The 17,231-nt window shown below is 48.8% G+C and overlaps 1 protein-coding gene across 4 annotated transcripts; it reads left to right on the top strand.

The window, feature by feature from the left end:
• The first annotated feature begins 2,440 nt into the window (after positions 1–2,440).
• Positions 2,441–17,022, top strand: SIRT4 (sirtuin 4). Of its 4 annotated transcripts, XM_058158639.1 has the most exons (5): positions 2,765–2,875; positions 7,819–8,327; positions 12,462–12,756; positions 15,679–15,866; positions 16,085–17,022. In XM_058158639.1, the coding sequence occupies exons 1-4, from the start codon at positions 2,813–2,815 to the stop codon at positions 15,826–15,828; spliced, it is 1,017 nt and encodes a 338-aa protein (XP_058014622.1). In that variant the 5' UTR covers positions 2,765–2,812; the 3' UTR covers positions 15,829–15,866; positions 16,085–17,022. The 4 variants fall into 4 exon arrangements, with proteins under 4 accessions (XP_058014623.1, XP_058014622.1, XP_058014621.1 ...); XM_058158640.1 differs by lacking the exon at positions 2,765–2,875 and adding an exon at positions 2,441–2,549 and having other exon boundaries at positions 15,679–17,018; XM_058158638.1 differs by having other exon boundaries at positions 2,766–2,875; positions 15,679–17,020.
• The last annotated feature ends 209 nt before the right edge of the window (positions 17,023–17,231 follow it).

The following is a 17,231-nucleotide window of genomic DNA, read 5'->3' as shown; positions in this document are numbered from 1 at the left end:
GCGGGGGTCCCGGGGGCGGCGGCGGCCGGGCAGGCGACTTGGCCAGCGGCTCAGGGCCTCCTTCCGGTGGCCCCGCCCGTCCCCGCTCCGGGCTGGCCAGCAGCCCCCAAACTTCGGGCTCGGCGACGCCGCGGCTTCTGCTCTGCCGGCCGGCCGGCCACTTCCCAGCGCACCTGCCCGCCGCCTGGCACCGCCCCCGCGCCCGCCCCGCCGCTCCTCCGCCGCCACTGGCCAGGATGGGGGTCCAAACTGACCCCCTGCCTCCCGCTTGAGGGGCGCGCCCCGAGGCTGGCTTCTGCGCTACGCCCGGCCGCTTCGCCCAACACGCGACCCCCCCCACCCCCAGTGTGCGCCCCGAATCCCGTTTGGCGCGAAGGCAGCCCCCTCCCCTCCCCTCCCCGGCCGGGTCAAGGCATGGAAAGCTCTCTGCCAGCAGCCTGGAGTTCTGCCGGGGGTTCGGACGCAGCAGCCCCCCGCGCAAGGGGGATCAAGGGGGACTCGCATTAAATTCCGCCTTTGGGCTCCTTGACCTGCTGCTGCTGCTGCTGGCGTCGCTTGGAGTCACCAGCCCGAAGGCGGCTGGGCGCTGCTGGGCTCCCCCCGCCCAGCGCAGGTTACTCCGCTTTCAATGCCCCCCCCCACCCCAAAATGGGCATCTAATCCCGGTGGCTTTCAGGTGCCGGGAGAAAGTCAAGTCGAGACCCGAGCTCGCTGCCAGGCAGAGGCAGCCGCGGGACACTAGAAAGGAAGCCTGAAGAACTGAACTTAGCCGGGTCGCCCTCTCCTCTCCCCTCCCCATTCCTAACTTTCAGGCCTTTTTAACTTTTCCTGTGTGTGTGTGTGTGTTCTAAAACAGATACTTTTTAAAAAAATCAACTTCTCAAACTCTCTCTTTCTCACAGAGAGAGAGGGGGGGGAGGGAGGGAGGGAGAGCCCTCCTGCTTACAGGTACAATGTGTGCAGTACCTGTGGCCCTGAAGCCTCCCCCCCCCACTGCCAGGACCATGTTTATTCCATTCATTCCACTTTGTTTCATTGTGTTTTATTCAACAAGCTATGATTTATAATCGTTCTGCTGCATTCTGCATTATTCAGGCGCCACTGTGAGTCCAGTTTGGGGTGCAAGGCCATACTTTAAAAGGCTTAGAAAAAATCCAGAGGAGAGGAGGGGAGGGGGAGAAGCCCAGGGAGTTGGAAACTGCCCCATCTAACTAGAGAGGGCTACCTCTGAGAAGGGTTATGATGGCCCTCTGCATTAAAACAAAATAAATCTTTTAATAAGACCTGTTTTCTGATCCCAGAAAATGGGAACATGCGCTCAAACTACAGAAGAAAAAACTCAGTTCAGTATCAGGAAAAGTGATCCAATTTACCCACAGAGCCACTGACCCAGGGAAGAGATGGCTCCCCTTCCCCAAATTCTTTCTCCCGCATCAGGGCAGACAGCCACCTATCTTTCAGTGGCACTTTGGATTCCTGCACTGAGAAAGGGTTGGGCTAAATGGCCTCATGGATCCCTTCCAGTTCTATGATTCAAGATAAGCTTGACTGACCTAGTATTAAGGCAGCTCCATTTCCTAGACTAAGACCATTTCCTAGATTAAGGGGCCTGCATAAGAGCACAATCGTGCCTACCGTTCCTGTCCTTTCGTTATATCCAATTAATATAGTTATTATATACTCATATATATATATATATATATATATATATATATATATATATGCTTATATATACTGTGTGACAAAATAAATAAAAAAAGCTGAGGATGATGGGAATTATAGGACAAGGGATCAGGTCAGTGCTGGTTTCCAGACCACAGGCCATGGAAGTACTGGCACCTGGGGGGGGTGGGAGCTGGCTTGCCCTATTGCCCACCCTCCTGGGTTGCAACAGATCTTCAAGCGCTGGGAGTTGCCATCCTCCTCACTGCCCTCCCCCCACCCACCCCGAAAGATCCAGCCGGAGAATAAACTGTGGTCAGAACCTTCAGAAAAGGGGGGAAGTGGGCAGAAAACGGACCCTTCTGGGAAAGCCCCGAAGCCACCTCGGGAGCAAACGCTGCCCAACCTCACGGAGGTCAGAGGAGGGAGGGGAGCCCGGCATTGCCCCGGAGGGAGCCCAGCTGCAGAGGATTCCCTCCAGCTGGCAGACAGTTCATAGCAGCCGCTGCTCCGCCTCCTGCCGCTCTGCTCCTGAATGCCCCGCTCGGACAGGGTTGGGAGGGATGACCTCGGGGTGCCCCCTCCCCTCGCTACGCTCCCCGAGCCGATCTGGCCCTTGAGGAGCACCGCCGCCTGGCTCAGCCGACCCTTTCCCGGGGCCGAGCGCGGCAGCCTCCCTTGCCCGGCCGCCCCTGAGCTCACAAAGCTCCCGCAACGCCCAGGCTGGCACGCCGGGGGAGGGGAGGGGAGGGGAGGGGAGGGAGGGGCTGCGGCTCTCCCGCGGTGGATTGTGGGAGCTGTAGTTTTTTCCGGGACGAGCTTCCCCCTCCCAGCAGGCAGGCAGGCAGGCAGGCGGCCCTTCTCGCGTGTCCGGCGGGGGAGGAGAGGTGAGCGTGGCCGGGTCGGGGTTTTGGGGCGGGAGTGGGGGGTCGTCTGAACGGCCCGGACCCGTCAGCTGGGTCACGCAGCGCCTGCAGGAGGATGCACGCGCCTCCCTCCCACCCCAGCCCTTTCCGGGGGGTCGCGCGCAGCCGGTGCACGCGCATCTCTCTGTGTGTGTGTGTGAGAGAGAGAGAGAGAGAGAGAGAGCGGGCGGGGCAGAAGGATCGGGCGCAGTGGACGGCTTTCCCCAACCGGCGCCCTCCGGGCGATGGGCTCGCTTTGCAAAATCTCAGCAGAAACCCGGGAATGGCTGGGGAAGCGCGGCCGTATTGTATTGCATTGGGTTGGGTTGGGTTGGGTTGGGGCAGGGGGTCTGCAGACTTGGCTCCTTTAAGACTTGTGGACTTCAACTCCCAGAGTCCCTCAGCCAGCTTTGCTTTGCTTTGCTGGCTGAGGGACTCTGGGAGTTGAAGTCCACAAGTCTTAAAGGAGCCAAGGTTGGGGACCCCTGTTCTTGTCCAAGTCCCTGCTCAAGCAGGAGACCCTAGATTAGGGTGTCAAACTTGGTCCTTTAAGACTTTTGGACTTCAACTCCCAGAGTTCCTCAGCCAGCTTTGCTGGCTGAGGACTCTGGGAGTTGAAGTCCAAAAGTCTTAAAGGACCAAGTTTGGACACCCCTGCCCTAGACCAAGGGTCTGCAGACTTGGCTCTTTTAAGACTTGTGGACTTCAACTCCCAGAGCTTTGCTGGCTGAGGGACTCTGGGAGTTGAAGTCCACAAGTCTTAAAGGGACCAAGGTTGGAGACCCCTGTTCTAGTCCAAGTCCCTGCTCAAGCAGGAGACCCTAGATTAGGGTGTCAAACTTGGTCCTTTAAGACTTTGACTTCAACTCCCAGAGTTCCTCAGCCAGCTTTGCTGGCTGAGGGACTCTGGGAGTTGAAGTCCAAAAGTCTTAAAGGGACCAAGTTTGGACACCCCTGCCCTAGACCAAGGGTCTGCAGACGTGGGTCTTTTTAGACTTTGACTTCAACTCCCAGAGCTTTGCTGGCTGAGGGACTCTGGGAGTTGAAGTCCACAAGTCTTAAAGGGACCAAGGTTGGAGACCCCTGTTCTAGTCCAAGTCCCTGCTCAAGCAGGAGACCCTCCTAGACCAAGGGTCTGCAGACTTGGCTCTTTTAAGACTTGTGGACTTCAACTCCCAGAGCTTTGCTGGCTGAGGGACTCTGGGAGTTGAAGTCCACAAGTCTTAAAAGAGCCGAGTTTGCAGACCCCTGGGTTGTGGGGGCTGCACGAAGGGAGGCTCAGCCAATCTCATTGTACACATGTTGGACTCTGACAATAAAGGTTTGGATTGAATTGGAATTGAATTGAAAGGAGCTGCCCGTCGCCCCCTTACCGGGGTTGGGAAAGCGCCTCTGAGCCGGACTGACCTTGTCTTCTCCCCACCCCCAACCCCGTGCCAGCTGGCTGAGGACTCTGGAGTTGAAGTCCAAGTCTTAAAGGACCAAGTTTGACACCCCTGCCCTAGACCAGGGGTCTGCAGACTTGGCTCTTTTAAGACTTGTGGACTTCAACTCCCAGGGCTTTGCTGGCTGAGGGACTCTGGGAGGTGGTCCAAAAGTCTTAAAAGGGCCCAAGGTTGGAGACCCCTGTCCTAGTCCAAGTCCCTGCTCAAGCAGGAGACCCTAGACCAGGGGTGTCCAAACTTGGTCCCTTTAAGACTTTTGGACTTCAACTCCCAGAGTTCCTCAGCCAGCTTTGCTGGCTGAGGGACTCTGGGAGTTGAAGTCCAAAAGTCTTAAAGGACCAAGTTTGGACACCCTGCCCTAGACCAAGGGTCTGCAGACTTGGCTCTTTTAAGACTTGTGGACTTCAACTCCCAGAGCTTTGCTGGCTGAGGGACTCTGGGAGTTGAAGTCCAAGTCTTAAAGGACCAAGGTTGGAGACCCTGTTCTAGTCCAAGTCCCTGCTCAAGCAGGAGACCCTAGACCAGGGTGTCAAACTTGGTCCTTTAAGACTTTGGACTTCAACTCCCAGAGTTCCTCAGCCAGCTTTGCTGGCTGAGGGACTCTGGGAGTTGGTCCAAAAGTCTTAAAGGGACCAAGTTTGGACACCCCTGCCCTAGACCAAGGGTCTGCAGACTTGGCTCTTTTAAGACTTGTGGACTTCAACTCCCAGAGCTTTGCTGGCTGAGGGACTCTGGGGGTTGGAGGCCACAAGTCTTAAAGGGACCAAGGTTGGAGGCCCCTGTTCTAGTCCAAGTCCCTGCTCAAGCAGGAGACCCTCCTAGACCAAGGGTCTGCAGACTTGGCTCTTTTAAGACTTGTGGGCTTCAACTCCCAGAGCTTTGCTGGCTGAGGGACTCTGGGAGTTGAAGTCCACAAGTCTTAAAAGAGCCGAGTTTGCAGACCCCTGGGTTGTGGGGGGCTGCACGAAGGGAGGCTCAGCCAATCTCATTGTACACATGTTGGACTCTGACAATAAAGGTTTGGATTGAATTGGAATTGAATTGAAAGGAGCTGCCCGTCGCCCCCTTACCGGGGCTGGGAAAGCGCCTCTGAGCCGGACTGACCTTGTCTTCTCCCCCCACCCCCCAACCCCGTGCCAGCTGGCTCCTTTCTGAGTCCTGCCAGGGATGGGCAAGCAACCAGGACCGGATTACTACAGGTAGTCCTCAACTTATTTTAGAATGGAATAGGGACCTTGGAGGTCTTCCAGTCTAGCCCCCTGCTCAAACAGAAGAACCTATACCATTTTAGACAAGTGACTGTCTAGTCTCTTTTTTAAAACTTCCAATGATGAAGCACCCACAACTTCTGGAGGCCAGCTGTTCCACCAGTTAATAGTCCTCACTGTTAGGAAGTTTCTCCTTAATTCCAGGTTGCTTCTCTCTCTGGTTATTTTCCAACTATTGTTTCTTGTCCTGCCCTCTTGTGCTTGGAGAATAAATTGACCCTCTCCTCTTTGTGGCAGCCTCTCAAATGCTGGAATAGTTCTACCATGTCACCCCTAATTCTTCTTTTCTTTAGACTAGCCAAACCCAAAACCTGCAGCCATTCTTCATATGGTTTAGTCTCCAGGCCTTTGATCATCTTAGTTGCTCTTCTCTGAATTTATGGTCCCTATTGTAGTTGTAAATCAAGGCCTACATGGACTCTCTGTCCCAAGCAGCGTCTCCCCACCAGCCTCCCCCCAAATTTGTCCTCCAGGTATATGGAGAAAGCTGCTCCCCAAATAGAATAGAATAGAATAGAATAGAATAGAATAGAATAGAATAGAATAGAATAGAATAGAATAGAATAGAATAGAATAGAATTTTTACTGGCCAAGTGTGATTGGACACCCAAGGAATTTGTCTTGGTGCATATGCTCTCAGTGTACATAAAAGAAAAGATACCTTCATCAAGGTACAACATTTACAACACAATTGATGGTCAACATATCAATATAAATCATAAGGATTGCCAGCAACAAAGTTATAGTCATACAGTCATAAGTGGAAAGAGATTGGTGATGGGAACTATGAGACGATTAATAGTAGTGCAGATTTAGTAAATAGTTTGACAGTGTTGAGGGAATTATTTGTTTAGCAGAGTGATGGCCTTCTGGTGAAGGTCTTCTTTTGTCTAGTTGTTCTGGTGTGCAGTGCTCTATAGCGTCGTTTTGAGGGTAGGAGTTGAAACAGTTTATGTCCAGGATGCGAGGGGTCTGTAGATATTTTCACGGCCCTCTTCTTGATTCCTAGTTAAAATTCTTCTTGATTCCTAGTTAAAATGGCAGTGATATGTATGGTGTGGGATTCATAATCTGAACCCTAAAGAAAAGAAGAATTAGGGGTGACATGATAGCAGGATTCCAGTATTTGAGGGGCTGCCACAAAGAAGAGGGGGTCAAATTATTCTCCAAAGCTCCAGAAGGCAGGAGAAGAAACAACAACGGTTGGAAACTAATCAAAGAGAGAAACAGCCTGGATGGAATTAAGGAGAAACTTCCTAACAGTGAGAACAATCAACCAGTGGAACAGAAGTTGCCTTCAGAAGTTGTGGGTGCTTCATCACTGGAGGCTTTTAAAAAGAGTCTAGACAGTCACTTGTCTGAGATTGGTATAGGTTCTCCTGCTTGTGCAGGGGGCTGGACTAGAAGACCTCCAAGGTCCCTTCCAGCTCTGTTCTATTCCATTCCATTCTAACTTTATAAGATGTCTGATCCAGGATCTCTCTCTCTCTCTGATAGACAGTCAGTGAGATGGACACAGATGGATACGTAGATAATCTTCCCTGCCTTTGTTATTTTCATTAATAACTCAAAGCCGCTAACTTACCCAATGTTCCTCCTGTTTTCCCCCTAACAACCTTGTGAGGTGGGTTGGGCTGAGCGAAAATGACTGGTCCAAAGTCACCTAGCCAGCCAGCTTTCATCCTGGTTTCTAACTTGTTGCCGTAGCCCCGAGGCAAAACTGCCTGACGATGTGTGCTTGCCTCAATCTGGTTTTGCACACTATATAAACATCACCACTGTGTTACACAAGCCTCATTTATATCTTGGAGCTATCTAGACATCTAAGTACGCTTTGGTTAACCATGGCTGATATATAAGCATGAAATAACCATATGAATTGTATACAATCAAAGGGAACATTAGGACAGGAACGGTAGGCACGCTTGTGCTCTTATGCACGCCCCTTACAGACCTCTTAGAAATGGGGTGAGGTCAATAGTAGATAGTCTTTGGTTAAAGCTTTGGGGATTATGGGAAGAGACCACAGAGTCAGGTAGTTTATTCCAAGCATTAACAACTCTGTTACTGAAGTCATATTTTCTGCAATCAAGATTGGAGCGGTTAACATTAACCTTAAATCTATTGTGTGCTCGTGTATTGTTGCGATTGAAGCTGAAGTAGTCTTTGACAGGAAGGACATTGTAATAGATAATTCTATGAGTTAAACTCAGGTCATGTCGAAGGCGACGGAGTTCTAAATTTTCTAAACCCAGGATTTCAAGTCTGGTGGCATAAGGTATTTTGTTGTGATCAGAGGAGTGGAGAATTCTTCTTGTAAAATATTTCTGGACACGCTCAATTGTATTAATGATCATTAATCATTAAGTAGTTCACACATCGTGATGATTATTAAATCATCACGAGGTGTGAACTACTTAAACTCTGCTTTCCTTTCACTAAGAAAAAGGAAGTTTTCCTGCCCCACCAAAATGTCTGGGGGGGGGAAAGTCTTGAATAGTTTGGAAATCTGGTTTTTCCCTGTTCTGCCTTCCCCAGATGAAGTTTCTTCCAGGCCTGAAAAGCTGGGGAGAATGGCTGGTTCCTGGAATCCACCGTTGGGCCTCTCACGCCTCTGTGCCCCAGACTGCCTCCTCCCTGGCATTCGTTCCAGCCAGCCCTCCTCCGGACGCTGGGGCAATAGAGAAACTCCAGATGTTCGTTCTCCGCTGCCAGCGGCTCTTTGTCTTGACCGGAGCAGGAATCTCTACCGAATCCGGCATCCCGGACTACCGGTCTGAAGGCGTGGGCCTCTACGCCCGGTCTGACCGGCGGCCCGTCCAGCACGCCGAGTTTCTCCGCAGTGCCGCAGCCCGGCAGAAGTACTGGGCCAGGAACTTTGTGGGGTGGCCCCAGTTTTCCTCCCACCAGCCCAACGTGGCACACCGGGCTCTGAGCAGCTGGGAACAGCAGGGGAAGCTACACTGGCTGGTGACCCAGAATGTGGATGCCCTCCATGCCAAGGCTGGCAGTCGGCGCATGACTGAGCTGCACGGCTGCACACACAGGTGAGGAAGGGGAAGGGGGTGCCAAGCCGGACAGGGAAGGTGCCTGACGTTGCAAGTGCCCAGCATACCTGCATTTCAGGCCCCACCCCTGGCCTGGCCCTGTGGCTCTGGGTCTGAGTGCAGCTGGAAGCGGGGGTGGGGTAGAAGGGGGCATGGCTTCCCTTGGGCTGAAGGGCACCTCAGCTTCTGAATGGCCCCACTTGAAATGGGGTGGCATTTAGAATATAAAAAAATATTAATCTATAAGGGTAGTTTGGAGGGAGGAAGTTTAAATCCTATATGTTAAGAAGTCAAAGAATAAGATGTATTAGAAAGTTTTGGAAAGTTTTGATTTTTTTAAAAAAGTGCTTCTTTGTGTGCTTTTTAAGTTTAGTACTTTGAAGGAAAGAAGAGACTGAAAAAGAAAGGAAAGGGTCTCCCTCCCCCTTTTTTTTCCTTCCTCTTTCTTTCAGTAAGGCCAAAGAATTTGAAAGAATACAATAGATTTTGTAAATAAAAATGGTGACAGGTCACAAAGATGCAAATAGAAATGCACATTATTTCCATAGCAAGGAAAATAAAGCAGGAATGGCTCATTTGATTATTTAAAGAGGAAAATATATTCTTACTTGGATATCACTTCTGGAATTTGTGCTTATGAAGAAAAAATGAAACTTTGATTGTGGTTTTGTTGATTAGAAAGATTTGATGTTATAGGAATGGCTAGTTGGATATTAATGTGTAAAAGCAAAAAGTTGAGGCTTGAGTGTGTTTATCTTGTACTGAGCTAAGAAGAGTTGGAAGTCAATGCCCCGTTTCTTTCTTTTTCTCTTCCCCCTTGTATTTCACATCCCCTTTCCCTCCCTTAATTTCCTATTTTCTTTTCTTCTTTGTATTTTATATAATAAAAATAAAAATGATGAGAATTCTTAAGAAGTGGGGCAGCATTTAGAATGAGCAATCAGGTGAGCTTGGTGGACTTCTGATGGTTGTGAGTGGCCAGGAGCATCTCTCCAGCATTTCTGCCTGCCATAAGCGTGTGCCATAAGGTGCCATAATTATGTGCCATTAAGGTGTGGGCAGCAGCTTGCCCTCCTGAGCCCCTTGCCAATTTTTTCTGCTGGAAGTTGGGAGCTCCCTGCTGCCTTCCTGGGCGGTGGAAGACATGATCCTCCTGCACGTACCTGCAACCGCTAGCAATTTATTATAATATCTGTGGAGTGTGCAGGTCTATGAGGAACCGGCGTTGTCTTGCCAGCCTGAGCAGATGGTTTCTGCTCACCCCACGGATCCCTTTGCCAAAAAGAAAAGGGGGTGCAGGAGTCTTTTTTTGTGATGTGATACAAAACTAATCAAACGAAAGGAGAATTTAATTCTGCTGATAGGTGGCAGAGTTCTAATCCAGGGGTCTCCAACCTTGGTCCCTTTAAGACTTGTGGACTTCAACTCCCAGAGTCCCTCAGCCAGCAAAGCTGAAGTCCACAAGTCTTAAAGGGACCAAGGTTGGAGACCCCTGTTCTAAACTGTATTGGGAATAATATTCCCAGTGTTAGACAAAGAGGAAGACTGCTTCACGCTGCTTTGTAATGTGGGAAAAACTGTTTGGCAGCCATCATATGCCAAGACAGTTTGAATAGAATCCGTTCATTGATTATTTGTTTATGTCCCTTTGCTCCAGACCGCCCTTCCCTAAATTCAACAGAGTGGATTTTGGCTATGACTCTCATAACGGAAAAGACACCAAAATCAAGAAGCGGCAAAGGCCAGGAAGAAAATGGGTTTGTGGGAGAGGCTGTGGGGCCAGTAGTAGGCAAGGGGTCCACAATCTGCAACTGTGCTGGGGGGTGCTAGAGAGCTTTGATCCCTGCCTGCTGTCCTCCAGACTTAGCAGAGAGGGACTTCCATGGTTGCCAAGCAGGGATGGTGGCATAGGTCTTTCTCCAGAAGAGCCCTTCGCAACACCCATCAAATAAGGATAGAGTATTAAATGCATTTTGAACAGCGAGGACTTAGGAAGGTCCAGCTATAGAAAAGGAGTGATTGAGGGGATACCTCTGAGCTGGCATCTGTTGTGATGCCCTTGTCTCATCTAAGAAGGAAGACTTGGTGTCTAGTACAGGGGTCTCCAATCTTGGCAACTTTAAGCCTGGAGGACTTCAACTCCCAGAATTCTCCAGCCAGGAGTTGAAGCTTTGCTGGCTGGTGGATTCTGGGAGTTGAAGTCCTCCAGGCTTAAAGTTGCCAAGGTTGGAGACCCCTGGTCTAATATACACACAATGATATTGATTTGGCTCAAATTCAGCTTCGCATGTGATGTGAATCCAGCCTCTTCTTGTGGCCCGTAAACCAAGATTTATGACTGAGTAGGAAGACTAGAGAAACAGTGATTCAGTGGCTAAGACACTGAGCTTTTCAATCGAAAGGTCGTTAATTCAGCAGTTCGAATCCCTAGCGCCGCATAATGGGGTGAGCTCCCGTTATTTGTCCCAGCTTCTGCCAACCTAGCAGTTTGAAAGCAGGTAAAAAATGCAAGTAGAAAAATAGGGGCCAGCTTTGGTGGAAGGCAACAGCATTCCGTGTGCCTTTGGCATTGAGTCATGCCGGCCATATGACCACGGAGACATCTTCGGACAGTGCTGGATCTTCAGCTTTGGAACAGAGATGAGCACCGCCCCCTAGAGTCGGGAACGGCTAGCCCATATGTGTGAGGGGAACCTTTACCTTTACCTTGAGGAAGGCTGGACCCAACTAAATGTCTTCAGAAGTTGTGGGAGCTTCATCACTAGAGCTTTCAAGAAGAGACTGATCTCCTGTTTGGGCGGGGGGGTTGGACTAGATGACCTACAAGGTCCCTTCCAACTCTGTTAATCTGTAAACTGTAAATTATTGCCTGCAAAGCATAAATAATTACCTTCTTTCTCCAGCCCTTGAAGGATCTGGGTTAAAGGCTTGCACGTATTGGAAGGTTCCCCCCACGTACCCCCTGCCCCCTCCTTTGCCAATGTGGACCTCAGGATCCTACCAGATCTTCTTTGAGCTAATGGAAGTTGTGTGCTCCAGAATTAAGGTGTTGTGGGAACTGTCATAACTCATAAAGCTTTTTTATTTTGCAGTTTGTGTGTGAGGTCTCCCCCGTTCCTTCATATTCACCCAGCTGATGGGCCTGGCTGACCTTCTCTGGGCTTGAAAACTAAGCCAGGTCAGGCCTGAACACGACTTGGAGGGAGACCAGGAGTGTTCGCTCCCAGGAAGCATTCACAGCAGGAAAAAATAATAATAATAATACCCTTTTCTCTGAGCTCACCTGAAGTATTGACCTCAGCTACTTTTCTGTCTTCTTCTTTTATTTTCTTCTTTTCTAATGTGGGGGGTGGGATTTAGCTGCTAGGAATGGCGAGATGGTCCCTTCCTCCTCCCGGAGCTTAGAAATCCATCTCGCGGAAATATATCTAATACAAAATATTTCCTAAATTTACTCATATGCTATTCGATATTTTTTTATCTGATACTTATTTTGAATATAATCAATCCATTCTGAAATATATATATTCTGAAGGAGAGGGGAATTGAGAGTGTGATTATGTGTGGAGTGACTAGAGATTATAATTTAGGATTTATTTTGGATTATGATTGTTAATTTTGATACCCTGCATTTTGTTCTGGGAAGTCGGGGTGGGGGTGGGGGTAAGGGGAGGGAATTGTGGGGTTGAGGGTAGAGGATGGAGTGATGGTTAATGTACAGGGATTATTGAAGATGTATAAATATAATTAATGTAGGGTCGGGTCTGCCCAGTTACCATTTTAGAACGGTGGGGAGGAAGAAAAGAGGAGAGAGTAGGAGGTAGGAAAGAGGAGAAGAGGGGTAGAAGAGGGAGAAGAGGAAGGAAGGGGGTAGAAGAGGGAGAAGGAAGGTGGAGGATGGAGGGAGGAGAGGATGTAGATAAGAGAAGGAGAGGAAGGTCTGGAAAGTAGAAGAAGGTAGAAGAGGGAAGAGAGTTAAAAGGAGGGGGTGGTGACTGGGCAAGCCCGACTAATTGTATTTAACTGTACATTGGATGAGCTGTTGGATATGATTGTAAAAATAAAACTTTTTTATAAAAAAAAAAAAAAGAAATCCATCTCGCGGATGCACCTTGAAAGCCTCTTTCTCCACAGGGTCGTGTGCCTCAGTTGTGGGGCCCGGGTCTCCCGCGAGCATCTCCAGGAACATTTTGAGGCTTTGAACCCCACGTGGACAGCTGAGTCCCACGGCGTGGCCCCTGACGGAGATGTCTTTCTGCCAGAAGAGCAGGTGCACCATTTCCGTGTCCCTTCGTGCAGCAAATGTGGCGGGGTCCTCAAGCCAGATGTGATTTTCTTTGGGGACAACGTGTGCAAGGAGAAAGTGGACTTTGTGTACCAGCGTCTTGAGGAGTCCGATGCGGTTCTCGTGGCCGGGTCTTCCTTGCAGGTATGGGTGCGAATATGCCTCTGAGGTGCCCGGTGAGGTGGTATCAGCCTGCAGGCTGCCTCGGCCTTCTCTGACCTGGGTGTGGATGATCTGTGAGAGAATAGAATAGAATAGAATAGAATAGAATAGAATAGAATAGAATAGAATAGAATAGAATAGAATAGAATAGAATAGAATAGAATAGAATTTATTAGCCAAGTGTGATTGGGCACACAAGGAATTTGTCTTTGGTACTCTCAGTGTACATAAAGAAATACATTTAGCAAGAATCATAAGATACAACACTTAGTGATAGTCATAGGATACTAGATAAGCATTCTAATCATACTAGGAAACTAAATAAAACAAAGATAAAGATACAAGCAACAAGGTTATAGTCATAAATAATAGTAATACAGTCTTAGTAACTAGTTTGACAGTGTTGAGGGAATTATTTGCTGAACAGAGTGATGGCTTTCGGGAAGAAACTGTTCTTGTGTCTAGTTGTTCTGGTGTGCAGTGTGCTCTATAGTGTCGTTTTGAGGGTAGGAGTTGAAACAGTTTATGTCCTGGATGTGAGGGATCTGTAAATATTTTCACAGCCCTCTTTTTGACTCGTGCAATATACAGGTCCTCAATGGAAGGCAGGTTGGTAGCCATTGTTTTTTTCTGCACGAAGGCCTTGGAAGCTGCTGACGGCCTCCAAAACCATTTGGGCTTCCCCAAATCTGGACTGTATCACTCTGGTTAGCTGATGGAGACATTGATCTAGAGCTTTGTCTGGGAAATCTGATATTTTGAGGGTGCTAAGGCAATGTCGCAGGAATACAGTCCCAGTTCCAAGCATTATAATGGGTCTTAATCTGTTTTCCAAATCGTCCTAACCCTGGTGCATTGGTGACCATTTCTGTCTCTGTGTTCTGTCTCCTTCCCCACTTTGGAGCAACGAGCTGGCCTTCAGCCAGTGGATTCACGGCTCTTATCAGTCTTGGCAGAGAAATTGCAGCTGCCTGCCAAAGTTCAAACAAATGACTGAAAGAGTAAGACTTCAGCTCTCTTTGAAACGGTTCAGCTAATTTTTGCTTCCCGTGAAATGAGAGCAGTCCCAAAGCTCCTTATATATCCTGTGGGGTAGGGCTCCTGCCCCACCCTTCCCTTTGATAACGCAGCCTCTCTAATCTTCTGAAGCGCGGGTTAATCCAAGCTTGATGATTATTATTATTATCAGCTGGGTCTGAGGGCGTAGCCTGAGGAAGGGAGGAATCAGGGGATGACGGCCTCATTACGTCCTCCGACTGGCCTGATTCTGGCTCCTGGAGCCGGGCCAAAGGCATCGGAGCTCCCGAAGTAAGCCTTACCGGCCCTTCCCCCTCACTCTCGGAGTCACTTTCGGGCATGGGGCCAGATTCAGGGGCTGGAGTCACAACACTCTGTAATTCCCTCCTTCCTGCTGTAGCAGCCTTAAACCCCACCCACCCCCGATCCTGCTGGCTCTTAGTGGCTACCGAGCAAGATTAGACCCCCAAGGGGAGAAGGGAGTTCGACACCCAGTGGCCTCTTTTCTGCCAGGGCTCCTCACTAGAACAGCTATGAGAAACTGGGTCCAGGCTAATCCTTGATGGAATTTTATGGTCCTTACTTGAGTAACTTTTATCATTTAACTTTAAATGAAGTAGCAAGCTACCGTATATACTCGAATATAAGCCGATCCGAGTATAAGCCGAGGTCCCCAATTTTACCCCAAAAACTGGGGTAAACTGGGGACTCGAGTATAAGCCGAGGGTGGGAAATGAGGCACCTACGGTTGAAACCCTCCTCCCTCAGCTGAGAAGGCGGCTCCCCCGCCCCGCCCTCTCACTGCACCGGCAGGGCTTCCCCGCGCCGTCCGGTAAAATGTGAAAAAAAGAAAAAAAAACAAAACTCGAGTATAAGCCGTATATACTCGAGTATAAGCCGAGGGGCTTAAAAAAAAAAAAAACTCGAGTATAAGCCGTATAGACCCGAGTATAAGCCGAGGGGACGTTTTTCAGCACAAAAAACGTGCTGAAAAACTCGGCTTATACTCGAGTATATACGGTACTTTGTTTACTTGGAACACCATCTTCCAGGTCTCCGTGTACCACATCCTCATGTTCCTCCTGCTTAATAGCATTCAGGTATCTAATCAGTACTTTTAAGGTGTCTGGACCTCATCTCCCAGAACCTCTCTGCCAGCATGCCTGGCTGGAAGATTCTGGGAGTTGAAGTCCTTCTTCTTGTGCCATATCCATCACCGGACGTTGGGGATCAGGTTGGTGATCCTATTTTTATCACCAGCTGCATGAAAAAGGGCTGCTGAGTTTTGTCCAAACCAGCCACTTAGATTTTGAAGCCACAGTGTTCTTCTTCTGCCTGGACCTCCTTTGCCTTCGATCTTTCCCTGGAGGATTAAGTGAAGGATGTTGTATTTTTCTGGGTGTCACATCACAAGTCCAAAATATTCTAACTTTCACTTTTTAATGGTTTGGATGATTTCCCTGGGCTTTCCCAGGTGGCTTATCACCTCCTCATTTCTGATTTTGTCAACCCAGCTAATACATAACAGCTGCCTGTAAATCCACATTTCAAATGCTTCTAGTCTCTTCAAGTGGTTTTCGGTCAGAGACCAACTCTCCACTCCGTAGAGCAGGATAGAAAAGATGTAACATCTGACAAGCCTGATTTTCAGTCTTAGGCTGATGTCGTGACTGCAGGAGACTGTTTTCAAGGTCTTTTTGAAATCCACATACCTTAAGGTTGAGAAAACCCTGCCTAATCCGGAAGCAGAATTGGCCCAAGGTTGTGCTGGCTGAGAGTCTTGGTCTCATGTGTCAGCACATCCAGAGGGCATCCAGTTAGATATGGGGAGCCTGTCAGCCATATGCTTCACTTCATCTGATGAATGTTTCGTTTTGTGTCTTGCAGGTCTTCTCAGCTTACAAATTTGCACTTGCTGCCCGGGACAGGAAGTTGCCGATTGCCATTGTTAACATCGGCCCCACACGGGCCGATTCCTTGGCTTCTCTAAAGCTGAATTCCCGCTGTGGGGCACTGCTGCCTTTGATTCTCCTTTGAGTGACCTGGTGGGCATCCAGACCAGTAAAGATTCAAGGGTAATTGTGGGATGCTGTTGAAGTGGGCTGGTTTGAGGTCCAGGGGTTTAAGTCAAATACCACCAAGATAGCCAGAAGGACTGAGCAAAGTGATCGACAGCCTAGAAAGAGCTTTGCAGAACATAGAATTATAGGATTGGAAGGGACCTTAGAGCAGGGGTCTCCAGCCTTGGCAACTTTAAGCCTGGTGGACTTCAACTGATGTGTTGTCTCTTCAGGAAGCCACTTCATTGGCCGAAATGCCAAGAGGTATCATCTTCTAGAAGCGATTCTCCATGGAAACCCTCCTGCTGTCCTCTTCCCTCAAAACTCTTTTTTATTTTATTATTCATTATTATTTTATTATTTACATTTATATCCCGCCCTTCTCCGAAGACTCAGGGCGGCTTACACTATGTTAGCAATAGTCTTCATCCATTTGTATATTATATACAAAGTCAACTTATTGCCCCCAACAATCTGGGTCCTCATTTTACCTACCTTATAAAGGATGGAAGGCTGAGTCAACCTTGGGCCTGGTGGGACTAGAACCTGCAGTAATTGCAGGCTGCTGCTGTTCATAACAGACTGCATTAGCAGCCTGAGCCACAGAGGCCCTTATGATTGAAGCATTTTCCATCCTTCTCTTGGGTTCCAGCTGTTATCTTGACTCACCATCTTAGTATCGTGGTTTAAAGCCTATGGAGATAAAAAAATCTCACTCTTAGAGAGCTTTGATCTCTCCCAACCAACCAGCAGCTTGTGAAATCAAGCAGGACTGAGCCAAGGGGAACAGGAAAAATCTAGATCTTGTCTTGTCTCACTTTGGCTATTAAGCCAGCAGGCCAAGTAGACTCTCGGCTCACGGTTCAATGGCAAAGCATTTTGCCTTTTTAGTACTGTAAATATTACATGCTCAGGTGGGCCTTTTAGGCCCCTCAAACCAGCTCCTCAAAGGGCCTTCTCCAGCCTTCAGAAGTCCACGACATCGAACTGTGCCTCTCCTGTGCACCAGCTCCACTCTTGGGTTTTTTCAGGGCGGGTGGTGAATAAAGGCATCAGTTTCAGAGAAATTTTGTCTTCCTTCCTCAGAAGCATAGAAAAGTCACAGGACTTGGCTACCTGTGAACACGGCACGCTAAGCTCTATTATTACAGTTCACAGATTTGTCGATTTTAAAAGCAATTGAACACACAGAGTGACTTTTTTAATTTGCATTTATATCCGCCCTTCTCCAAGACTCAGGCGGCTTACACTATGTTAGCAATAGTCTTCATCCATTTGTATATTATATACAAAGTCAACTTATTGCCCCCAACAATCTGGGTCCTCATTTTACCTACCTTATAAAGGATGGAAGGCTGAGTCAACCTTGGGCCTGGTGGG

Source organism: Ahaetulla prasina, chromosome 15 (assembly GCF_028640845.1).
Source record: "Ahaetulla prasina isolate Xishuangbanna chromosome 15, ASM2864084v1, whole genome shotgun sequence".
NCBI lineage: Eukaryota > Metazoa > Chordata > Lepidosauria > Squamata > Colubridae > Ahaetulla > Ahaetulla prasina.
Note: the sequence above shows the minus strand (reverse complement) of the source record. Positions and strands in the feature narration are given on the sequence as shown.

Coding starts and splice junctions, on each gene's coding strand:
- SIRT4 (XM_058158639.1), top strand. CDS start 2,813: ATGGGCTCGCTTTGCAAAATCTCAGCAGAAACCCGGGAATGGCTGGGG. Junction 8,328..12,461: donor CTGCACGGCTGCACACACAG/GTGAGGAAGGGG, acceptor CTTTCTCCACAG/GGTCGTGTGCCTCAGTTGTG. Junction 12,757..15,678: donor TGGCCGGGTCTTCCTTGCAG/GTATGGGTGCGA, acceptor TGTGTCTTGCAG/GTCTTCTCAGCTTACAAATT.